The 18273-nt window shown below is 50.8% G+C and overlaps 4 protein-coding genes across 4 annotated transcripts; 3 read left to right on the top strand and 1 right to left on the bottom strand.

Moving 5' to 3' along the window:
- Positions 1–83: 83 nt before the first annotated feature.
- PtrM4_121390 (THI4, Flavoprotein involved in thiazole biosynthesis) lies at positions 84–1125 on the top strand (the record flags this gene model as incomplete). The annotated part of the gene is made up of 2 exons (XM_001935404.2): positions 84–723; positions 776–1125. The coding sequence occupies 2 exons, from the start codon at positions 84–86 to the stop codon at positions 1123–1125; spliced, it is 990 nt and encodes a 329-aa protein (XP_001935439.1).
- Positions 1126–1719: 594 nt separating this feature from the next.
- Positions 1720–5482, top strand: PtrM4_121380 (CLASP-N multi-domain protein; the record flags this gene model as incomplete). The annotated part of the gene is made up of 3 exons (XM_066108466.1): positions 1720–2175; positions 2235–2353; positions 2416–5482. 3 exons carry the CDS (start codon positions 1720–1722, stop codon positions 5480–5482), a joined length of 3642 nt encoding a protein of 1213 aa, XP_065961651.1.
- Positions 5483–6686: 1204 nt separating this feature from the next.
- Positions 6687–10336, top strand: PtrM4_121370 (MdlB, ABC-type multidrug transport system, ATPase and permease component; the record flags this gene model as incomplete). Its single annotated transcript, XM_066108465.1, has 5 exons — positions 6687–6878; positions 6929–7034; positions 7088–7230; positions 7281–8172; positions 8229–10336. The coding sequence occupies 5 exons, from the start codon at positions 6687–6689 to the stop codon at positions 10334–10336; spliced, it is 3441 nt and encodes a 1146-aa protein (XP_065961650.1).
- A 5384-nt stretch (positions 10337–15720) lies between these two features.
- On the bottom strand, positions 15721–17223 carry PtrM4_121360 (REB1, Myb superfamily protein; the record flags this gene model as incomplete). The annotated part of the gene is made up of 8 exons (XM_066108464.1): positions 15721–15812; positions 15949–16394; positions 16442–16542; positions 16599–16666; positions 16718–16761; positions 16813–16962; positions 17013–17040; positions 17145–17223. The coding sequence occupies 8 exons, from the start codon at positions 17221–17223 to the stop codon at positions 15721–15723; spliced, it is 1008 nt and encodes a 335-aa protein (XP_065961649.1).
- Between the last annotated feature and the right edge of the window lie 1050 nt (positions 17224–18273).

Below are 18273 nucleotides of genomic sequence, written 5' to 3'. Positions count from 1 at the left end.
AAAAGGATCATGCTCTGCTCTGTCCTCTCCACATGGAGCAGCCTTAACAGTTCGCAGGTTTCGACGCTTGAAAGCCTCTCAACATGTCTCCTCCTGCCGCCATCTACGAAGTACCTGTTGCCACTGCCAGCGACATGGGCATCAAGAAGGACCTAGCCGTCAAGGCCGCCGCCAACAGCCAGGCCAAGACTGTTGCTGAGCTCGAGAACAACTGGGAGACGTTTACCTTTGCTCCCATTCGTGAGTCGCAGGTCTCTCGGGCCATGACCCACCGCTACTTCAATGACCTCGACACTTATGCTGAGTCGGACGTTGTCATTGTCGGTGCTGGTTCGTGTGGCCTCTCTGCTGCATTCACTCTCGCGACCAAGCGCCCCGATCTCAAGATTGCCATTGTTGAGGCTGGAGTTGCCCCTGGTGGCGGAGCCTGGCTCGGTGGCCAGCTCTTCAGCGCCATGGTCATGCGCAAGCCAGCTGAGCTCTTCTTGAACGAGATTGGCGTACCATACGAGGATGAGGGCGATTTTGTCGTCGTCAAGCACGCCGCACTCTTCACATCAACCCTCCTGTCTAAGGTGTTGCAGTTCCCCAACGTCAAGCTGTTCAACGCCACTGCTGTTGAGGATCTCATCACTCGTCCTGCACCGACGTCGAGCGACCCCAACGCGATCCGCATCGCTGGTGTTGTCACCAACTGGACTCTTGTCTCTATGCATCACGATGGTATATCTTAAGTTTTAGCTAGTTGTCGACCCCTGCTAACATTTACATGCAGACCAGTCTTGCATGGACCCCAATACCATCAACGCGCCTCTCGTCATCTCCACTACAGGTCACGATGGCCCATTCGGTGCCTTTTGCGTCAAGCGTCTCGTCTCGATGCAACAGATTGAAAAGCTCGGTGGCATGCGCGGCCTCGACATGCGCACCGCCGAGGACGCTATCGTCAAGCGTACCCGCGAAGTTGTACCTGGTCTGATTGTGGGTGGTATGGAATTGAGCGAGGTCGATGGGGCCAACCGCATGGGCCCTACCTTTGGTGCCATGGCGCTCAGCGGTGTCAAGGCTGCTGAAGAAGCAGTCAGTGTCTGGGAGGAGAGGCAGGCACAAAACTTGGAGTCGTAGAGACTTCATGCGCGTCAACATGAAACATGCTGTCACTACCTCGGCCAGACAAGCTATGCAGTATCAAATTGAATACCTCCTTCGCTCATTGTTAGTTTTCATGCCATGTGTAAACAAAAGTCGGTTCTTCGGTGTATACGTATACTAGTCTTTGCAAGAACAGAGGTACAGTATACACTTTTTGCAAGGTTGAAGCTGGCGGATTGTCTGATAAGACGGGATGTGGTGGTCTTGCAGCCCCGCTTGAGTGATTTTCGTCCGTGTTGCCGTCCTGGCTCCATGACGTGGCATGGCAAAAGAAAAGCTTAGTCGGCGAGCGTCATAGGCAAGTTTGTTTTGACGTCGGGTTTGTGTCTTACACCGCTTTGTATTCGCACGTCTCTGGAAGGTTCGAAAGGTGGATCGGCCAATGCCCCTGGGGGAAACGCCACAAGACAGCCAGGGTAGTGCTTTGGGAAGGTGCACGGTTGCTGAGCGACAAACTAGTACGAACGGGTGCGGGTCACATAAACAACCTCATAACATAGACATACAAACCCCGCCCTTTCCATTGCCGTAATTCAAGTCTCGAAAAGGGCCTATTTCGCGCCCAAGATGGAGAAAGAGACGTCGGACCTGCTCAAGGCGCTCCAGAAACCGTCGACCGATGTCCAGTCACGCCTTGCGCTGTTCAGCAGCCTGAAGTCGAGCATCAAGCACAATCGGGTCCCTGAAAACTGCCAGGCGCCCATTTTCGAATGCATTCGCATCGCCTGCACCGCCGCCACCTCGGCCGCCCTGGTTTCGACCGGCTTTTCGACCCTCAGCCACTTCATCAAGCGCCTACAGCTACAGAAGGAAACGTCCATCCTCACGTCGCAGTCGTCCGTACTATGCGCCATCCTCGCCGACAAGCTGGGCGACGGGCGCGAGAGCCACCGCACCGCCGCCTCGCAGATTCTGGCCGATCTGCACTACCTGTTCCCCATGGAAATTGACGCGCTGATACACGAGGCCGTGAAGAGCACCAACCCGCGCGCCAAAGAGTCAGCCATGCTGTGGGTGGTCAAGGTTGGTTTTCTCGCAGCGCGTACGAACAAGCAAGACGGGTCTAATGTTGAGTCTGATAGATGAACCAAACCGAAGGCCTGCCCTTCAAGAGCTACTCCAACCAACTCGTGGCGAACCTCGAAGACGCAGATGCCGGCGTGCGCGATGTCGCTAAGAAGGCCGTCGTCGAACTTTTTGGGTATGTGCTTATCTTATTTGCCCCGTCCGGCTGAGCCGTAAGAAGGACTGACACCTGGACAGACACGCGCCTGAACACGCCAAAGCGAACCTAAAAAAGCAGCTGATCGCGCTGAACGTCCGAAAGGCCATCGCCACGTACATTACATCCCATCTCGACAATGCCGCCATATCCAAAGACGCAGAAGTCGCTCCCCCACCACCAGTGGCGCCTGTTTCGCGACCAATCATGTCGAAACGTGCTGAGACGTTGCAGCCAGACGTCGGCTTTGCAGACGAGCAGCCTCCTCCAGCCGAAGTCGTCGTCATGGACCCCATACACATCTACACACAGCGCGAGCTAGACGATATTTTCCGCGACATGGCCCCTCACTACGAGGGCAAGGAGAGTGAGGGCAATTGGCTGGCGCGTGATAAGAACTGCACAAAGTTACGGCGGATTTTGAAAGGAAACGCACCGCATGAGTTCCATGGCGCTTTTGTTGTAGGCATCAAGTCGCTCTTGGACGGCATCCTGAAGGTTTCAAACTCACTGCGGACGACAATGTCGACCAACGGTTGTCTGCTCGTCCAGGAGCTGGCCAAGACGCTCGGCTCTGCCATTGACCCCTGGACAGAGATCCTTTTGCAGTCATTCATCAAGATGTGCGCCGCCACAAAGAACATTGCCGCACAAAACGGAGCTGTCACCGTGGACACAATCTTTCAAAATGTTTCGTACAGCAGCCGTCTGCTGCAGCATGTCGCCATGGCCTCTCAGGACAAGAACGTGCAACCACGAACGCACTCCGCAACCTGGGCCAAGACATTGATCCGCAGACACACATCGCACATTGAGCATTCAGGAGGCTTGGAAACGCTAGACACTTTGATCCGGAGAGGAGTTACTGACGCTAACCCTAAAGTGCGTGAAGCTTACCGAAGCGCCTATTGGACCTTTGCCCTGGTATGGCCTCAAAGGGCGGAAAGGATGTTTGACACGCTCGATAAACGCGAAAAGACCGCTCTTGAGAAGGACCCCAATAACCCGAATGCATCCATGACTTCCTCACAAGTTAGCACGGCCTCATTCTCCAAATCCGTCGGTCCGGGTGCTTCGCGGAGTGCCTTGAAAGAAAAGATTGCTGAGCAGCGAAGGGCCAAGTTGGCTGCTGCGAAAGCTGTTCCTGAACGACCCAACTCTGCCGCTGCTACTTACACTACGCCGGGTAAACCTCAACTGGCCCTGAACAAATCTATGGGTTCGAGAACGGCTTCTAATCTGTCGACGGCATCGTCCGGGCCACCGCGACCGACTTCCGGCATGTCTGGGGATTCCACCAAATCAGCGTTAAAGAATTCCACAGGTACCGGCTCCCTGATGTCTGGTACCGTTCGTCGTCCAATTCGTCCCCCTCGTCCCGAGTTGAACAGGCCGGCAACAGCCGATCCATATGCAGTCCGCCGTCCGGGCAAAGTGACTCCTTCCATGACTCCGGAAAAGACGCCAGCAACCTCAACAGTAAAGAAGTCTGGCGTGCCAAAGACCACGGCTCGACCACGGTCACAAACACAAAACAGTCCGAACGTCAGCTCTGCTCGCCCCAAGTCAAGGATCGGTCAGCCAGTTGCACACCGCAAATCCGCTAGTATCAGCTCTCGACAGGAGAGTCCAGCTGTGAGCCCGGCAAAGGAAAAGGAGGAAGACCTGACAATGGTAAAGCCATGGGTTCGGTCGCAAAGCCATCATGATCCAGGAACCATTCCTTTCCGGCAAAGGAACGGACTCAATGCAAGCAATGGCAGTGCAGTTGTAGACCATGATACCAGCATTTCAGGAGACGAGGACAACTTCACCATGGTCATTCCGACTCTCACACGACCAACCGCACAACCGACACACCGTACCCCTCCAAAACCTACTCCATCTAGTGGGCGATTACCCGTACCCAGCCCCCGTGCTTCACTTCTAAGAAGTCCAAAGTCCATGAGCCACCTCGATGGTGCTGGGTTCCGATCTTCGACACGTAGCCCACGGATGAAGTCCCCAGATCGTCCGAGCACCAGGGGAACTGACGCTGGGGATGAGGTTCAGGTGTACGAGGACCCATTTGTCGGCGAGGAGCCCTCTCGTCTTGAGGATGATGCCAACAAGTCTGTTCTTGAAGAGCTTCCTATCAACGAAAAGAGCAACGAGCGCAGGCAGAGCACTGGAAGCATAGTGAGTGACGTAATGATGGGTAACGGGAGTGAGGAACGTCCACGCGGTCACTACAAGACAGGTAGCACAGGGAGTGTGCTACATACTGAAAGCTACGACACCAACAATGCCGAAGTGCTAAAGAACCGACAGCTGCTCGCCAGCGGCATCAAGAAGATTGAGGGACGAACAGTCGAAGCGCACATGTTTCGACGCATGCAGGACATGGTCAAGTCGAACCAAGAGATTTGGGGACCCAACGATGAGAACTTTGGTCGGCTATTATTGGCATGTCTCGACTTTTTGGAGGCGCCAGTGCATGAACTAAAGGCGCCTCAAATGAAGGCCGTCAATCTCAAGGTACAAGCCTTGGCAACGATCCGTGCCTTACTCTCCCTCTACCGCAAGGAAACATCAAGGTACTTCTCGCGTGTTCTCCGCACCGTCCTCGCCACAAAAGCACAGTACGAAAATACATCGCACATTGCCATGGACCTCGAGTCAACAGCAGACGAGATTGTAAAGTACGGCCAAACGCTCGACTGCCTCAACACAGTCCTCGCAATGATTGAAGACACACCCGCATCAACACCCACCTCATCTCCAAATTCAAAATCATCCGTCTCTTCGCTTCCCGGTCACCCTTCCACCCGCACTACTACAATGGCGCTCAGCACACTCGCCTCCCTCGTCGAAATCAGCGGCGCTAAAAACGTCGCCCTCTCGCCGGAGCAGACTGCTCGTCTTGGTCGCTTGGCTGTTCGCTGCATGGACGACCAGGATGCTGATGTACGGAAGGCGGATATTGAGTTTTGCGTTGCGCTGCATGAGCGTATCAATGGATCTGATGGTGCGAAGGAGGATGGTGGGTTTTGGAAAGCCGTGGCGGGGGCGAGGGAACAGCATTTGAATTTACTGACTTATTACCTTGCGAAGAAGGCCAAGGCTTGAGCGGTTGTTGTTGTTGTTTTGTGGGATTGGAGGCGAGGGGAAGGTGCTTTTGTATACTTCGGTCCTTCTTAAGTCACCTTTTTCTTCCTTTTCATCACACACATGTAAAGTGTGGATTTGGTTTCTTTGTGGATGGCGCTGGTCAGTCATGGATTGGGGTAGGGATACTCAAAGGCGGATTTGTATGTTCTCCTTCTTCTTCTTTTCGTTGCCGTCTTGTTTTCTTTTTTTACCTGGCGTTTTCGAGAGAGTGGGTTTGCGCTGGCTGGTAGTCACTTTCTCTTCTATTTTCGTCTTCTACTTCTTCTTTCTCTTCTTTCAAAGTAGGGTATTCTAGTGTTCACGTTCTTGTGGCTTAGGTATTTATACCCTTGGATAGTTGACATGTAATTTTATGGATAATTTTTTTCTTAAGATGTGTTAGTAGCTTTATTTCGGAGTTAAATCGGAATGAATCTTTGTGCTCTTTTTTAAGTTGGTTTCATGGTGACATTTTCGTTCCTTGGCTTCGTAGGCAGTCGGCACTGGGTTGTGGATCACGTAACGTTAAGATCGAGGCGGACGGCCCGACAGCTCATCACAGGGATAATTCCGCTCCCGCGGAACTACAAGATCAACGTCTTGAAAGTACTTCTCACATTCTTACCTACACCTCTCTTGTACCAGCCTTTTTGCATATAGCATCACATTCCTCCATAGCGAAGACTGCACTTTTTATCCCATATGGTGCGACGTGCACTAGGACGGGAGGCTGGATGCTTGGAATTTGGCACAGGGTCTGAGCGCTCGCAGGTATTCGCTCGATTAGGAAGACGTCTGGGGAGGCGAGATGTGTGGCGGTTAGCGTGCTTCTTGGGTGCAACGTGTATTGCGAATCAAGATGCTCGGGGACTGCTTCTCAACAGATATCCTACTTGGCTCTTTTTCAGCTGTTGCTGCCTAATTGTAGTCCAGGAGTTTCATTGCGTTGCAAAACTTGGACGGTTCTGCTTGAATTGAGCCGTTGACGTACGTAAAGAAAGACCTCAGGAGACAGACCGTTTATATGACAGGGCGTTAAAGGCCATAGCAGCACGCACCCATTTCCATCCCCTGTTACTTTGTGTGGCTGTGTTTGAATACGCGAAACGGCTTACATTGCTGTACCAGTACATTGTTGATTTGTTTTCGCGATTACTTGCACTCTTTCTACGCACCCTTTACTATGGACGCTTCTGTTGATGCTCGGTCGCCACCGAGACCTGCGGCGAGTGCTGAGGCGGAGAACGCTGCGCTTGCAGTTCAGGTCCTTGAAATAGGGCAGGAGAAAAATGGCGTTGTTGAAGCAGTTGCGCACGATGACGATGGCCCTGCGAAGTCGAAGAAGTCGCCTCAGGCTGGCTTGAAAAACTACTTTGTAAGTTGCTATCGCTACCACGCAATCTAATACTAACAGAAGCTGCTCAGCGAGTCTTTTCGTACGGAACTGCGTTCGACTTTGTACTCATAGCGTTGTGCAGTATTACTTCGATAGGTTCAGGAGTCGCATTCCCGCTGATGAACGTCGTATTTGGTATGCTTCAACGATTCAATCATGGAAGGTACCCGATTGCTGATACCGAGCAGGACAATTAGTGGGCTCATTTACGACTTACTTTATTCCAGGTACAACGGTGACATCTCGTGAGTTTCAAGCAGAGGTCAACAGACTCACACTGTATCTGGTGTATCTTTTCATCGCCAAATTCTTCCTCTCATACATCTCAATGGTAAGATACAAGTTCTTCGCTACTGTATCCACACACTAACAATGGCCAAGCTCACCATTCGGATCAGTGGTCTCCGAATCTCTGCTGCATTGCGACTCGCATACTTGCGTGCTTTGTTCGCACAGCCAGTCAGCGTCATCGATACTATAAGCCCTGGAAAGGTGTCAACTCGTATAACAACCTCTTCCAATACCGTCCAGCTCGCCATTTCTCAGCACTTTGCTATGCTGTTTCAATCGCTCACGTTTGTCATTGGAGCCTACGTCGTAGCGTTCATCAAGAGTCCGTTGCTCACGCTGGTTGCCTCAGCCTCGCTTCCGTTCATCCTGGTGGTTTACGGTGTGCTGTTCCCACCATTTATGCGAATACACAAGATCACGGAGAAGTACCACGATGATGCTTCTGCCATGGCATTTGAGATGTTCTCGTCCATTCGCATCATCGTTGCGTTCGGTGCAGAGGCGAAACTGGCAAGACAGCATGAAGATATGCTGGATAAGGCTGCGAAGAATGAAAAAAAGGCCGCTCCTCTGATGGGGCTTATGATGTCACCTATGATGGTTGGACAGTATGGTACTTTTGCCATTGCCTTTTGGTTTGGTATCAAGCGATACTCCGAAGGCAAAGAGGCGAACGTTGGGACGATAACAGTGGTGCTGTTTTCGGTGATGATGGCGCTGATGAATATCAGCAGGGTCGTTTCTCCGATGATTGCTATCGCAAAGGCTGCAACTGCCGCTACCGAACTGTTCGTCACCATTGACGCACCGGTTCCCAATACCGCGGGGCTGAAAGAGCCGGATATCACTGCAGATGCTGATATTACATTGGATAATGTGTGCTTTTCTTACCCCAGCCGACCGGACGTCCAGATTCTCAAGGGCCTTGATCTTGCATTCGAAGCTGGCAAAGTCACTGCTATCGTTGGTCCATCTGGAAGTGGTAAGCATCATGACTCAGTTTTTGGGACTTTGCTGACGTGCTATCGTATTCTCCAGGGAAATCTACCATTGTAGGTTTGGTACAGCGATGGTACGATCTCAGTGGTACGACAGCTTTAGCCGCACCTGCAACCCAGATATCCACCTCACCCTCTGCAACCGAATTGACTCAGGAGAAGAAGGCCGAAGAAAGCAAGAACAAAGAAGAAGAGCCCGAATTGGGACCCAACACATGTACGGGAAATATAAAGATTGGCAGCACTGACCTCAGCCAAGTCGATCTCAAGTGGTGGCGATCTCAAATCGGTCTCGTCCAACAAGAACCCTTCCTCTTCAACGACACCCTCTACAACAACGTCGCGTTCGGTTTGAGTGGTACAAGCTATGAAGGCTTGCCCAAAGAGGAAAAGATGAAAATGGTGGAGGAGGCGTGCCGGGAAGCCTATGCCGAAGAATTCATCACAAAGCTACCCGACGGATACGATACCATGGTGGGAGAAAGTGGCATCAAGTTGTCAGGCGGGCAACGACAGCGTATCTCAATCGCAAGGAGTATCATCAAACAACCACCTGTATTGATTCTGGACGAAGCAACGAGCGCCATCGATGTTAGGACTGAGCGTATTGTTCAGCAAGCACTGGATCGCGTCTCCAAGAACAGAACCACCATCGTCATTGCCCATCGCCTTTCTACTATCAGAAGAGCGGATAAGATTGTTGTCTTGCGTCAAGGAAAACTCGTAGAGCAAGGTACACATGAAGATCTGCTGAAAATTGACGCGGGTGTCTACTACGGTCTGGTTCACGCACAAGAGATTGCCATGGAAGCTGAGCATACTGATGACGACAATGTACTGGAAAAGGTCAAAACTACTCGATCTGAGGTCATCGAGAAGCATACCGTGAGCAGTCATACTTCCGAATCCGCGGAACCGGAGTATAAGCAACAGGGTCTTCTCAGAAGCTTTGGCCGACTAATCTATGAGCAACGTCAGCACTGGATCCTATACGCGCTCGCTATTGCAGGCATCTTGGCAAGTGGCGCTGTCTACCCCCTTCAAGCTTGGATCTTCGCCAGCGTCATCAATGTGTTTACACTGCCAATGAATGAACTTGTCAGCCAAGGTAACTTCTGGGCAGGCATGTTCGGTGTACTGGCAGCAAGCACCTTTTTGTCATACTTCACCATGGGTGCGGCATGCCAACTCATTGCAATTACAGTCACGCTCAAGTACAGACAAGAGTACCTGGACAACCTTATTCGGAAACGCATCGCATTCTTCGACGACCAGGGGCACAGTCCCGGCTCCCTGACCGCAAGCTTGAGTTCAGATACGACGCAGATTCAGCAGCTGATGGCGACGGAAATGTCCATGGCGCTCATTGCTGTTGTCAATCTCGTGGGATGTATCATCATCTCATTCGTCTACGGTTGGAAACTCTCTCTCGTCGGCCTCTTTGCTGCTCTCCCGCTCATTCTCGCTGCCGGCTACCTCCGCGTGCGTCTCGAGATGGAGTTTGCAAAGACAAACGCCAAAGTGTTCGAAAATAGTAGCCAGTTTGCTGCTGAAGCTGTTGGCGCTTTTCGTACTGTACTCAGTCTTATCATGGAGGATATGATCGGGAATCGGTACGAGTCACTACTACAGGGCCATGTTACAAAGGCCTTTTCAAGCGCAAAATATAGCACTGCAGTCTTTGCAGCGAGTGATAGCGTTGAACTGGGGGTTATGGCACTTACGTTTTGGTATGGTGGTACTTTGCTTGCGTCCCGAGAGTACAATAACGTCGACTTCTTCGTCATCTATCAAGCAATCGTACAAGGCGCCGTCGCAGCGGGCATGTTCTTTTCTTTTGCACCCAACATGGCCCAGGCGACGGCTTCCGCGAACCGCATTATCAGCATGCGTCCGCAAAATACCTCAGGCCCTTCCAAATACCAGCCGTTGGAACAAACTACCCAAGGCGGAAGTATCGAGTTCCAGAACGTATATTTCACATACAAGTCGCGCGAAGTACCCGTCCTATCCAACCTCAACATATACGTCCGCCCAGGCCAATTCGCCGCTCTTGTAGGCGCCTCCGGCTGCGGCAAATCAACGACCATCTCGCTCCTCGAGCGCTTCTACGACGCATCATCCGGTCGTATCCTCTTCAACGGCTAGGACATCACCTCGCTCAACGCATCCGAATACCGCAAGCAAATCAGCCTCGTCAGCCAAGAACCCACACTCTACGAGGGTACAATCCGTGAAAACATCGCGCTATCCGTCGACGCCGCAAGCGACGAGGATATCGAGAAGGCATGTCGTGACGCCCAGATACACGACTTCATCACCTCGCTTCCGAATGGGTATGAGCAGCGGCTGGGGCCAAAGGGCTTGTCGTTGTCTGGGGGTCAGAAACAGCGGTTGTCGCTTGCGCGTGCGCTGCTTCGTAAGCCTAAACTCTTGTTACTGGATGAGGCGACTTCTTCGCTGGACTCGGAGTCGGAGAAGTTGGTGCAGGAGGCTATTGAGCGTGCTGCAGGAGAGGGGAGTAAAACGGTTATTGCGGTTGCGCATCGTCTTGCTACGATTCAAAAGGCGGATGTTATCTTTGTGATGGGGAGTGGTAAGGTATTGGAGAGGGGTGACCATCAGAGTTTACTGAGGAAGAGGGGAGTTTATTGGCAGATGGTAAGTCCTGCCCTGAACTTTTGTTGTTTGCTGATGTGTGCTAACCTTTGTGCAGTGTCAAGCTCAAGCATTAGATGGTTGAGGGCGTTTGGTGCTGCGACTTTTCACCTTCGATACATGTAGAAGATATGCGCAAATAGTCTTTTATACTAACTCCCACCTCGGGTTTTCTTTACTCTCTCTACTTCTAAAAGTGTCTTGTATATATAAGTAAGTTTAATTAGACTACTATGCCGCCCTTCTTAGAGAGTCAGCTAGCGCGGAAAAAAAATTGGTCGGATTTTCACCACCACACAATGTCCCACACCACCATTATGGTTCCTACAACGACAAAAAAAATAAGCCTCAAGCCCGACGTGGGGGTCGAACCCACAACCTTGAGATGTACTGAGTAATCGTGTCTGTTAGGACGTGAGTGCTAAGAGTCTCACGCTCTACCGATTGAGCTAGCCGGGCAGTTGCTTGAACGGCTTTTGATGGAGAGACTGAGAATTACAACGTATATGCCCTTGTTTTCGGGGTCAACAGACAGCTGGATAGTGGATAATTACTCCGCGGTAGACTTACGGATTTCTAATGGCTGTGCTGTCAGAGCGTGCGCACTGCGCATGGGTCGTGTTGGATGAATTTACCTGATTGGACATGTCGCAAAAATCTCTGTTTGCGGTACCATGGGTGGCCCCGCCCATGTCCCAGCCCTTGACTACGTACCGTAAGCAATCTAGCTTGCGCGTGCAGAGTTACCTATTACCTACCTGCAAAGCCACAACGATTGTCGTCCTAGAAATAGAACCACCGACCGTGCTTGATCGACCCCGGATTTTTCCAGCGCCCAACACCGGCACGACTATCTAGCCACCACCTGTAACATAAAATACTCAACACGCTAGTGTACGAAACTCACCGCAGGCGCCGGACACGTCTATGAATTGCTTACGAACAAGTATTTACCCATGTTACCCATGTGCTACAGCCACAATTCTCCACAAATACAACCTATCGGTGTATGTACCAACAACATCATCATCATCACCGCATGCATCATCACCAACACATCTGTAACCCGTATACCTGCTGCCTAATCCACCCAAAACATGCGCGCAATCTGCAAGTCACCCGCACTAATCAGACACATACCCTGGTCCCCTGCGACCGTCTGGGCACTTCTTCTGTAAACAGACGGGCAGGAGTAGGGCGTTCCGCGCAGGGCGTGTAGACGCGTACGGCAGTGGCGGAGCAACGTGGTTTTGAAGGAGCGCGTCAGAAGCTTATTGATTATTACGTGCAACGGAAGGATTCATGCGAGATGGGTGGGGTTTGTTTTGGAATCCAGAGGCCGATGCGTTGTGGTGTTGGCAATATTGGGGGTGGTGGTTTGGCGGATATTGGTACACGTGCATGGTGCCGTGGTGCTGGGATTCTGCTGAATACAGAGGGAGAGGAGCGCCTTGTTCTAGATCGCGATACTGGGTGGGGAAGATACGGTGCTCAGTGACTGAGATGGCTTGCGAAAGAAGGTTGATTGTTATGACGTCATTGTCAACCGGCCCCATATACATCGTGTCGCTTCGTATATGAGTGCACGTGAAGGCTCATTGTATTTGACGGAGAATAAGAGGCAAGTCCAAATGATTGGATCAATTTCAGAAGCCTACGCTGTTGATTGCGTGGCATGCGGCGAAACTCTAAGCGGATGCTGTCTTGAAATAGCACTTTCTGCTTCTGATACACTGCATTTTCGACTATATCGATGCTTGGGCCATCCATCTAGTATGTTAGATCGGCCATCATATCTATACTGCTGCCTAGGACTCTTCTATGCTCACTATGGGTGAATATTCGCCGAGGAACAGGAGATCTTCACCTTTTTTCTTCCAAAAAGGCTACTAGACGACTAGGCACCAGCATAAGTCCCGGTAAACATGCTTCCAAGATAACTCCAGTACGTCACGTATGCAATCTTGATTGACGTCTTCGTCTATGGTCATCACACCAGCGAATTCACTTTGCTTCATGTGCATTACAGTGCCTTGGTACCCATCTAACTCCTCACTCTCGCTATCCAAATCTACTCGAGTAGCTCTAGAACAGCCAGTAAGATGCAGTATAATCAGCGGTCTGCGAATATCGATCTATTATTACCCGCCCCAACCAAGCTCAAAAGCTTGTCTTCTCAGAGCAATTCTTCTCACCCACATCCCCTTAACCCAGAACACACAGGTAAGGCACACAACAAGGCGTAACCCTCACACACAACCCCGCAATCACCCTTCATCTGTACTGCCGCTACCCAACAACGCTACACCCGCATTTCTTTTCCCAACCAGGAAAGTGACAAAGCCCCACCGGCGCCAATCTACCCCAGGCCCCGCGCTGCCCAATCTCGGACATGACCGACAACACGGGAACATCTCAAACTCCCCCCTACCACTCCCTTTCTAACTAACAAGCACAAAAGGAAAATCCCGCCCAACATATCCACATTCATGTTGTGAACAGCAACAAAGCCGAACGCAGACCCCAACAGCTCATGTCCACCATGAACTGAGGTCCGCACACGTCTAGCCTCGATGTCAATCTGCGGTGCTATGTTTATCCACCCCCTCCCCAGCAACCTGGGCTAGGGTAGGGTATTCCCTGCATGTCTTATTTTACTAGTGAAACACTCTCTTTCGGGAGGGGGCGTTATCCGAAAATAAACTCTTTTGTTTCCTGTTCTTGTTACTTGCGTCACCGTGGACGGACCGATCCTTGAGCCGTAGATTTTACCGACATGAAGCTTATGGTTTTTGTCAGGGGAGGGGGGATGAAACGGCGCGGCTTACCCTTTTCTGTCGGCCCCGCTGGTACATTACGGGCTTACTCCAGGTACCGGTGGTCAGGGGACGGAAGGCTCCGAGGTGGGACGAGATTGGTATGGTGGGATAGCTTGGGTGTGTAGTGCTTATGTCGGTATCGCCGTGAGGAGGGATGGAGATCTGGGTTTGGGCATGGGTTGATGACTGTTCATTTCTCGAGTCATTGAGATGTTTGTTGAGAGTGGATGGAATGACATCGCGTTGAAATCATTTCTATGGGGTTTGTATGTTTGTGTTTATGGTCCTTCTGTGTCTCTATTTACTGAGTGCCCTCTTGGGTTTATTTTACCGCACTTTTCTGCTTCATTGATAGCTTGAAAACTAGCATTCCAAGGTCTTCAACATGATACTTCATCTACAGTCGAAGTGTTCACCATGTCAATGATACCATGTAGTCACCATACACAGTCATAGTAATCTCAACCTACATTCCAACCCCATGTGAAACCCCACAGACCAGACCAAGAGTCACCATCAATCAAGCTTCAGTGACAACCATAAGCCCTACTCTAAATCCATGTTCCCAACAACTCTATCCAGACCTTTCGGAAGGCCCGAACAGCCCATGCCTGCTTCTAGAGCCACCCTAGCACGTCCTACCCATGACCCCCAACGGACATCACCGCCCGTGTAATCTACAACGACAGAAACAGCGGTCTGTACAATCGATGCTGCTACAAACCGCTTGCTCCACCACAATGGCGTCACACAGCATCGTCTACGCTAAGCTGTGTGTCGTACAAGCACCTAAATCCTTTTCATGCGGTAACGCGTATGTCGACACAAACAGTGACGACTTCTTACTCAACGTCAACACAGCAATGTAGAAACTGGATTGATGCATGCCTACGTTAACACCCTCGATGCAAACGTAAAAAGTCACGATGATGACCATCGGCGGGTAATAGATCGACAGGAACGGGAACGCCGGTCCGCCTATGCTTTCAGATCGACCGTGCTAAACGAGTAATGCAATCGGCGTGACTCCTACCTACGCCGACAGCAATCCCGTGTTAGAGTTCTAGAAAGAAAGAAGAAAGGAAAAAAACTTATCCGTCTATCACTCTCAACGTAGAACCGGACATGTCCGAATGTACACCAATCCCCCTCCCCAGCACACACGTACTGCAAACCCCCATACACACAACCGAACATGCCAGGCAGATTTACATGTGCCGACTAGATGAAATAAAACAAGGAACCACACTCCCATATGCAAAGGAGTTCCATGCAGTCCGCTAACTTACTCAATAACACTCTAACAACACGCAGCGAAGACTTAACCGAGATCAACAAAACGGGTCGGGTCAGGCACACCCCAAGGCAGAAACAACACCCAAGAAAACCCGCTCCCCACGTGCGGGAAATGCACACACCAAGGTGCAAGCTTCCCTTCGTGTCTCCAACATTACCCGCGGACGCTTCTAGCTCGTGAAAGTGGGGAAAAACGCTGCACCACATAGTCATCCCATGACTCGATAAGTCAGCGAATTGGAATGAAACCGAACTTGCTCAAGGAAAAAAAAGTAAGTTAATCCATCCCATCCCATCTGAAGCTATAGCACGATGGAAACGGGGGGCATGGGTATTGTCTGTGTGGTAAAAAAAAGTAAGGCATCCAACTCTTTGTACTCGGGGTTTGAGGCTGTGCAAAGGGAGGAGCCTAAGCGACCAATAGCGTGGTTGCCGACTGGGCGGCGGAAACACTAAACCTGGATTGATGATGATGACTGTCACGTGTCCAGAACCAGAAGAAGATCGCAGAAAAGGTCAGGATAGATTCCGTGCAGTAACATCAACAGAAGCGAATATGAGAGGATCAACGGGTGATGCTGATAATATATTTTTTGGTGTGTTTTGAAACGAATTAATCGCGGGTCAGGGTCAGTCAGCGAAATGACGATTCCGAATTCCATTATTGCGATTCCGTCACGCACACGCACGCTAAACCAAGTTAACTATCCCAACCCTATGTCACAAACTGGGTCCCAAAGAGCAACAAATCCTAGCCTATTAACCGCGCGCGCTGCCAAGCCCGCGCTCGCTATGACCTTTCGATAATTTTTGCACTGCCTCACGAATGGTAAAAAGGATAATGTGGATGCCTGGGATCACGAGACATGGGCATCGTGTTTGGCGGGTAGCCGTGCTGCTGACCGAATGGGGGAGGTGGTGGTGGTGATGAGTGCTGGTTCGACATGGTGGCATAGCATGTTTGCGTCGTGGAGGCTGTGTAGCTACCGATATCGTGAGACATGTGCGGTTGCTGGTATGCGCTGTAGCCGTAGACGGGCGTGTTCGTGGGTGCGTTGCTCTGCAGTAAGGGCGATGGGTGGTGCATGTAGTGTGGGACACCGTCCCAATCTAATGGCATGTTTGATGGTAGTGGTGGTGGCTGAGTATATGCATATGGGCTATGGGCATTCGATGGGTGGTGGTTGTTTTGGGCGGTAATCGTGGTAGACATGGCGTATGCTTGGGGAGACGACCATGTTGAGTATTCATTGGTGTCGAATTCTGGCTGAGATGGTAATATAGTATCGTAAAGTTGTGGATTGAAGGAGGTGTAATCGTTGTCATCAGGGTAACTTGACAATGCAGCAGGTGTACCACAGTCAGAAGGAGAACTTGGAGCATTAGGAAGCGTGATACCCTGATTCTGGTATCTTCGGACAAGAACTGTGTAGCTTGAAGTTATTAGTAGTCTCCTAGAATCCAAGGACGAGCAACGTACCGATTTTTGATATCGTTCTTCGACCTCCCGGGGAAATGCTCATTCTGAATATCTTTCCAGTGGCGTCCGAGTCGACGAACGGCACTGATAAGCATTGTATCCTAAGATTGAATCAGCCATGGACTACTGATTGCTGGAAGCCTGGCTTGAGACTGACATCGACATCGCGCCATTCACTGCGGTCCAGATTGGGATCGAGTGACTGTTGCCAACGCTTTGCACACTCTGAATGTGGGTCAGTGATGGTGTTTTAATAATGAAGGTGACTATACATACGGTCTGCGCTCCGTGTTCCAACCCAGCTTGCCACTACTGTCCATCTTCGTTGATTCAATTAGCACCGCCATGCGCTACTGCATTGGTGAACTCACCTCTGCCCATGCTGTTCCACGCCTCTTACTAGTAGTTGATCTTCACTACTTGACCACTGTCCTTTCTTTAGGCCTCCCGCTACAGAGTTGTGCCAGCGTTTTCTGCAGTCTTTGTTCGTACGACCTGGGAGGCTATCGGCGATCCTACACCTGCATGTCATATTAGTGGTGAAAAAGGAAATCCTTCATGAGAGACTTACCAATCCTTGACTTCTCCATCAATTACCACTGATAAACAGTCAGCACCTGCCTTGATTCAAGATATTCAAGTGCGGTGATAACAAGAGAAATTAAGCTCTTGCTTTCCATTCATGAAAATGGTACAAACTTACTCTGCATCTCGACTTCGTTTCGCAGTTTCTGGTCCTCTTCTGAAGACCACTTCCTTGGTGGGCGATTTGAATAGTCCATTATGTCCTAGCTTGACCCACTAAACCCTGATAGATTGGTAGTTGTTTACGAAAGGGCATAGAATGAAAGACTATATGTTATATGGCTTGACTGGACGTGAGTTGTTGTTCAGGCAGCAACAGTGAAGGGAGTGGAGATGGGTCTTAAGTGGAGTCAGAGTACGCAAGCATATGTAGAGAAAACAACGTTGATATTGAGCCGCACATCAGTATCACGGCGAAGGTGCTGCTTGGCATGCCAGGTACGTCGGCATGTGGGAAATAGACGGCGCATGTTACAAAGAGGTCGTACGCCAAACTGCATTCTTCGAGATGGGTTCTCTGTTTGGCTAGCGGGTGCGCTGATACAGCGTTATCGAGACTCGGTAGTGAATGACATGTTCCTGCTCTCCGACAAGGCTTTGCAGACATGACGCGTGCGCATAGGCCTAATGCGTTTTCTGACGGACCGTTGTTGGTGTGTGTACAGCCCCAAGGATTCCGCACGGAGTCGGTCCCCTGTAATGTAAGGCCATACACCGCTAACAATCGGAGAAAGACCGACACCTAGCAGCGGGCCGGAATAAGCTTATTGCTCCACAAGAAGGGCCAGACGGTTGCCAGGAACCGCAAGCCGCATGGCTTGCCTGACGCAACTTTGCTAGTTGGACGTTGCTCATTGCTCCCCCGCAACGGGCCTTTTGTTTCACAAGATACAAAAATACGATATAAGCTCCGAGAAAATGAAGATACGACCAGTTAACGTTGATGATTTTCCCAATACAGGCCTCGCCAACCACCTGCTGATTGAAATCCGGTGACGGACCAATGTCGATCGGAGGCAAGCGTGGCTGAGCTGCGTTCGAGGTCGGACCATAGAAATTGCTTGTACAAGGTAGCAGATGCTCACCAAAGACGGAGGGCAGCATATGAAATCCGGTGTAATCTGCGAGCTTGAAGCTGCGATGGCAACTACTAGTCAACTCATAACCATTCTTTGTCGCATGACATGGGGGAAGTGTTGCGTAGATGTAGTGAGATGTTACGTGAGATGTCTCTCGCTGAGCGATGC

This window comes from Pyrenophora tritici-repentis, chromosome 6 (genome assembly GCF_003171515.1).
Source record: "Pyrenophora tritici-repentis strain M4 chromosome 6, whole genome shotgun sequence".
NCBI lineage: Eukaryota > Fungi > Ascomycota > Dothideomycetes > Pleosporales > Pleosporaceae > Pyrenophora > Pyrenophora tritici-repentis.
Note: the sequence above shows the minus strand (reverse complement) of the source record. Positions and strands in the feature narration are given on the sequence as shown.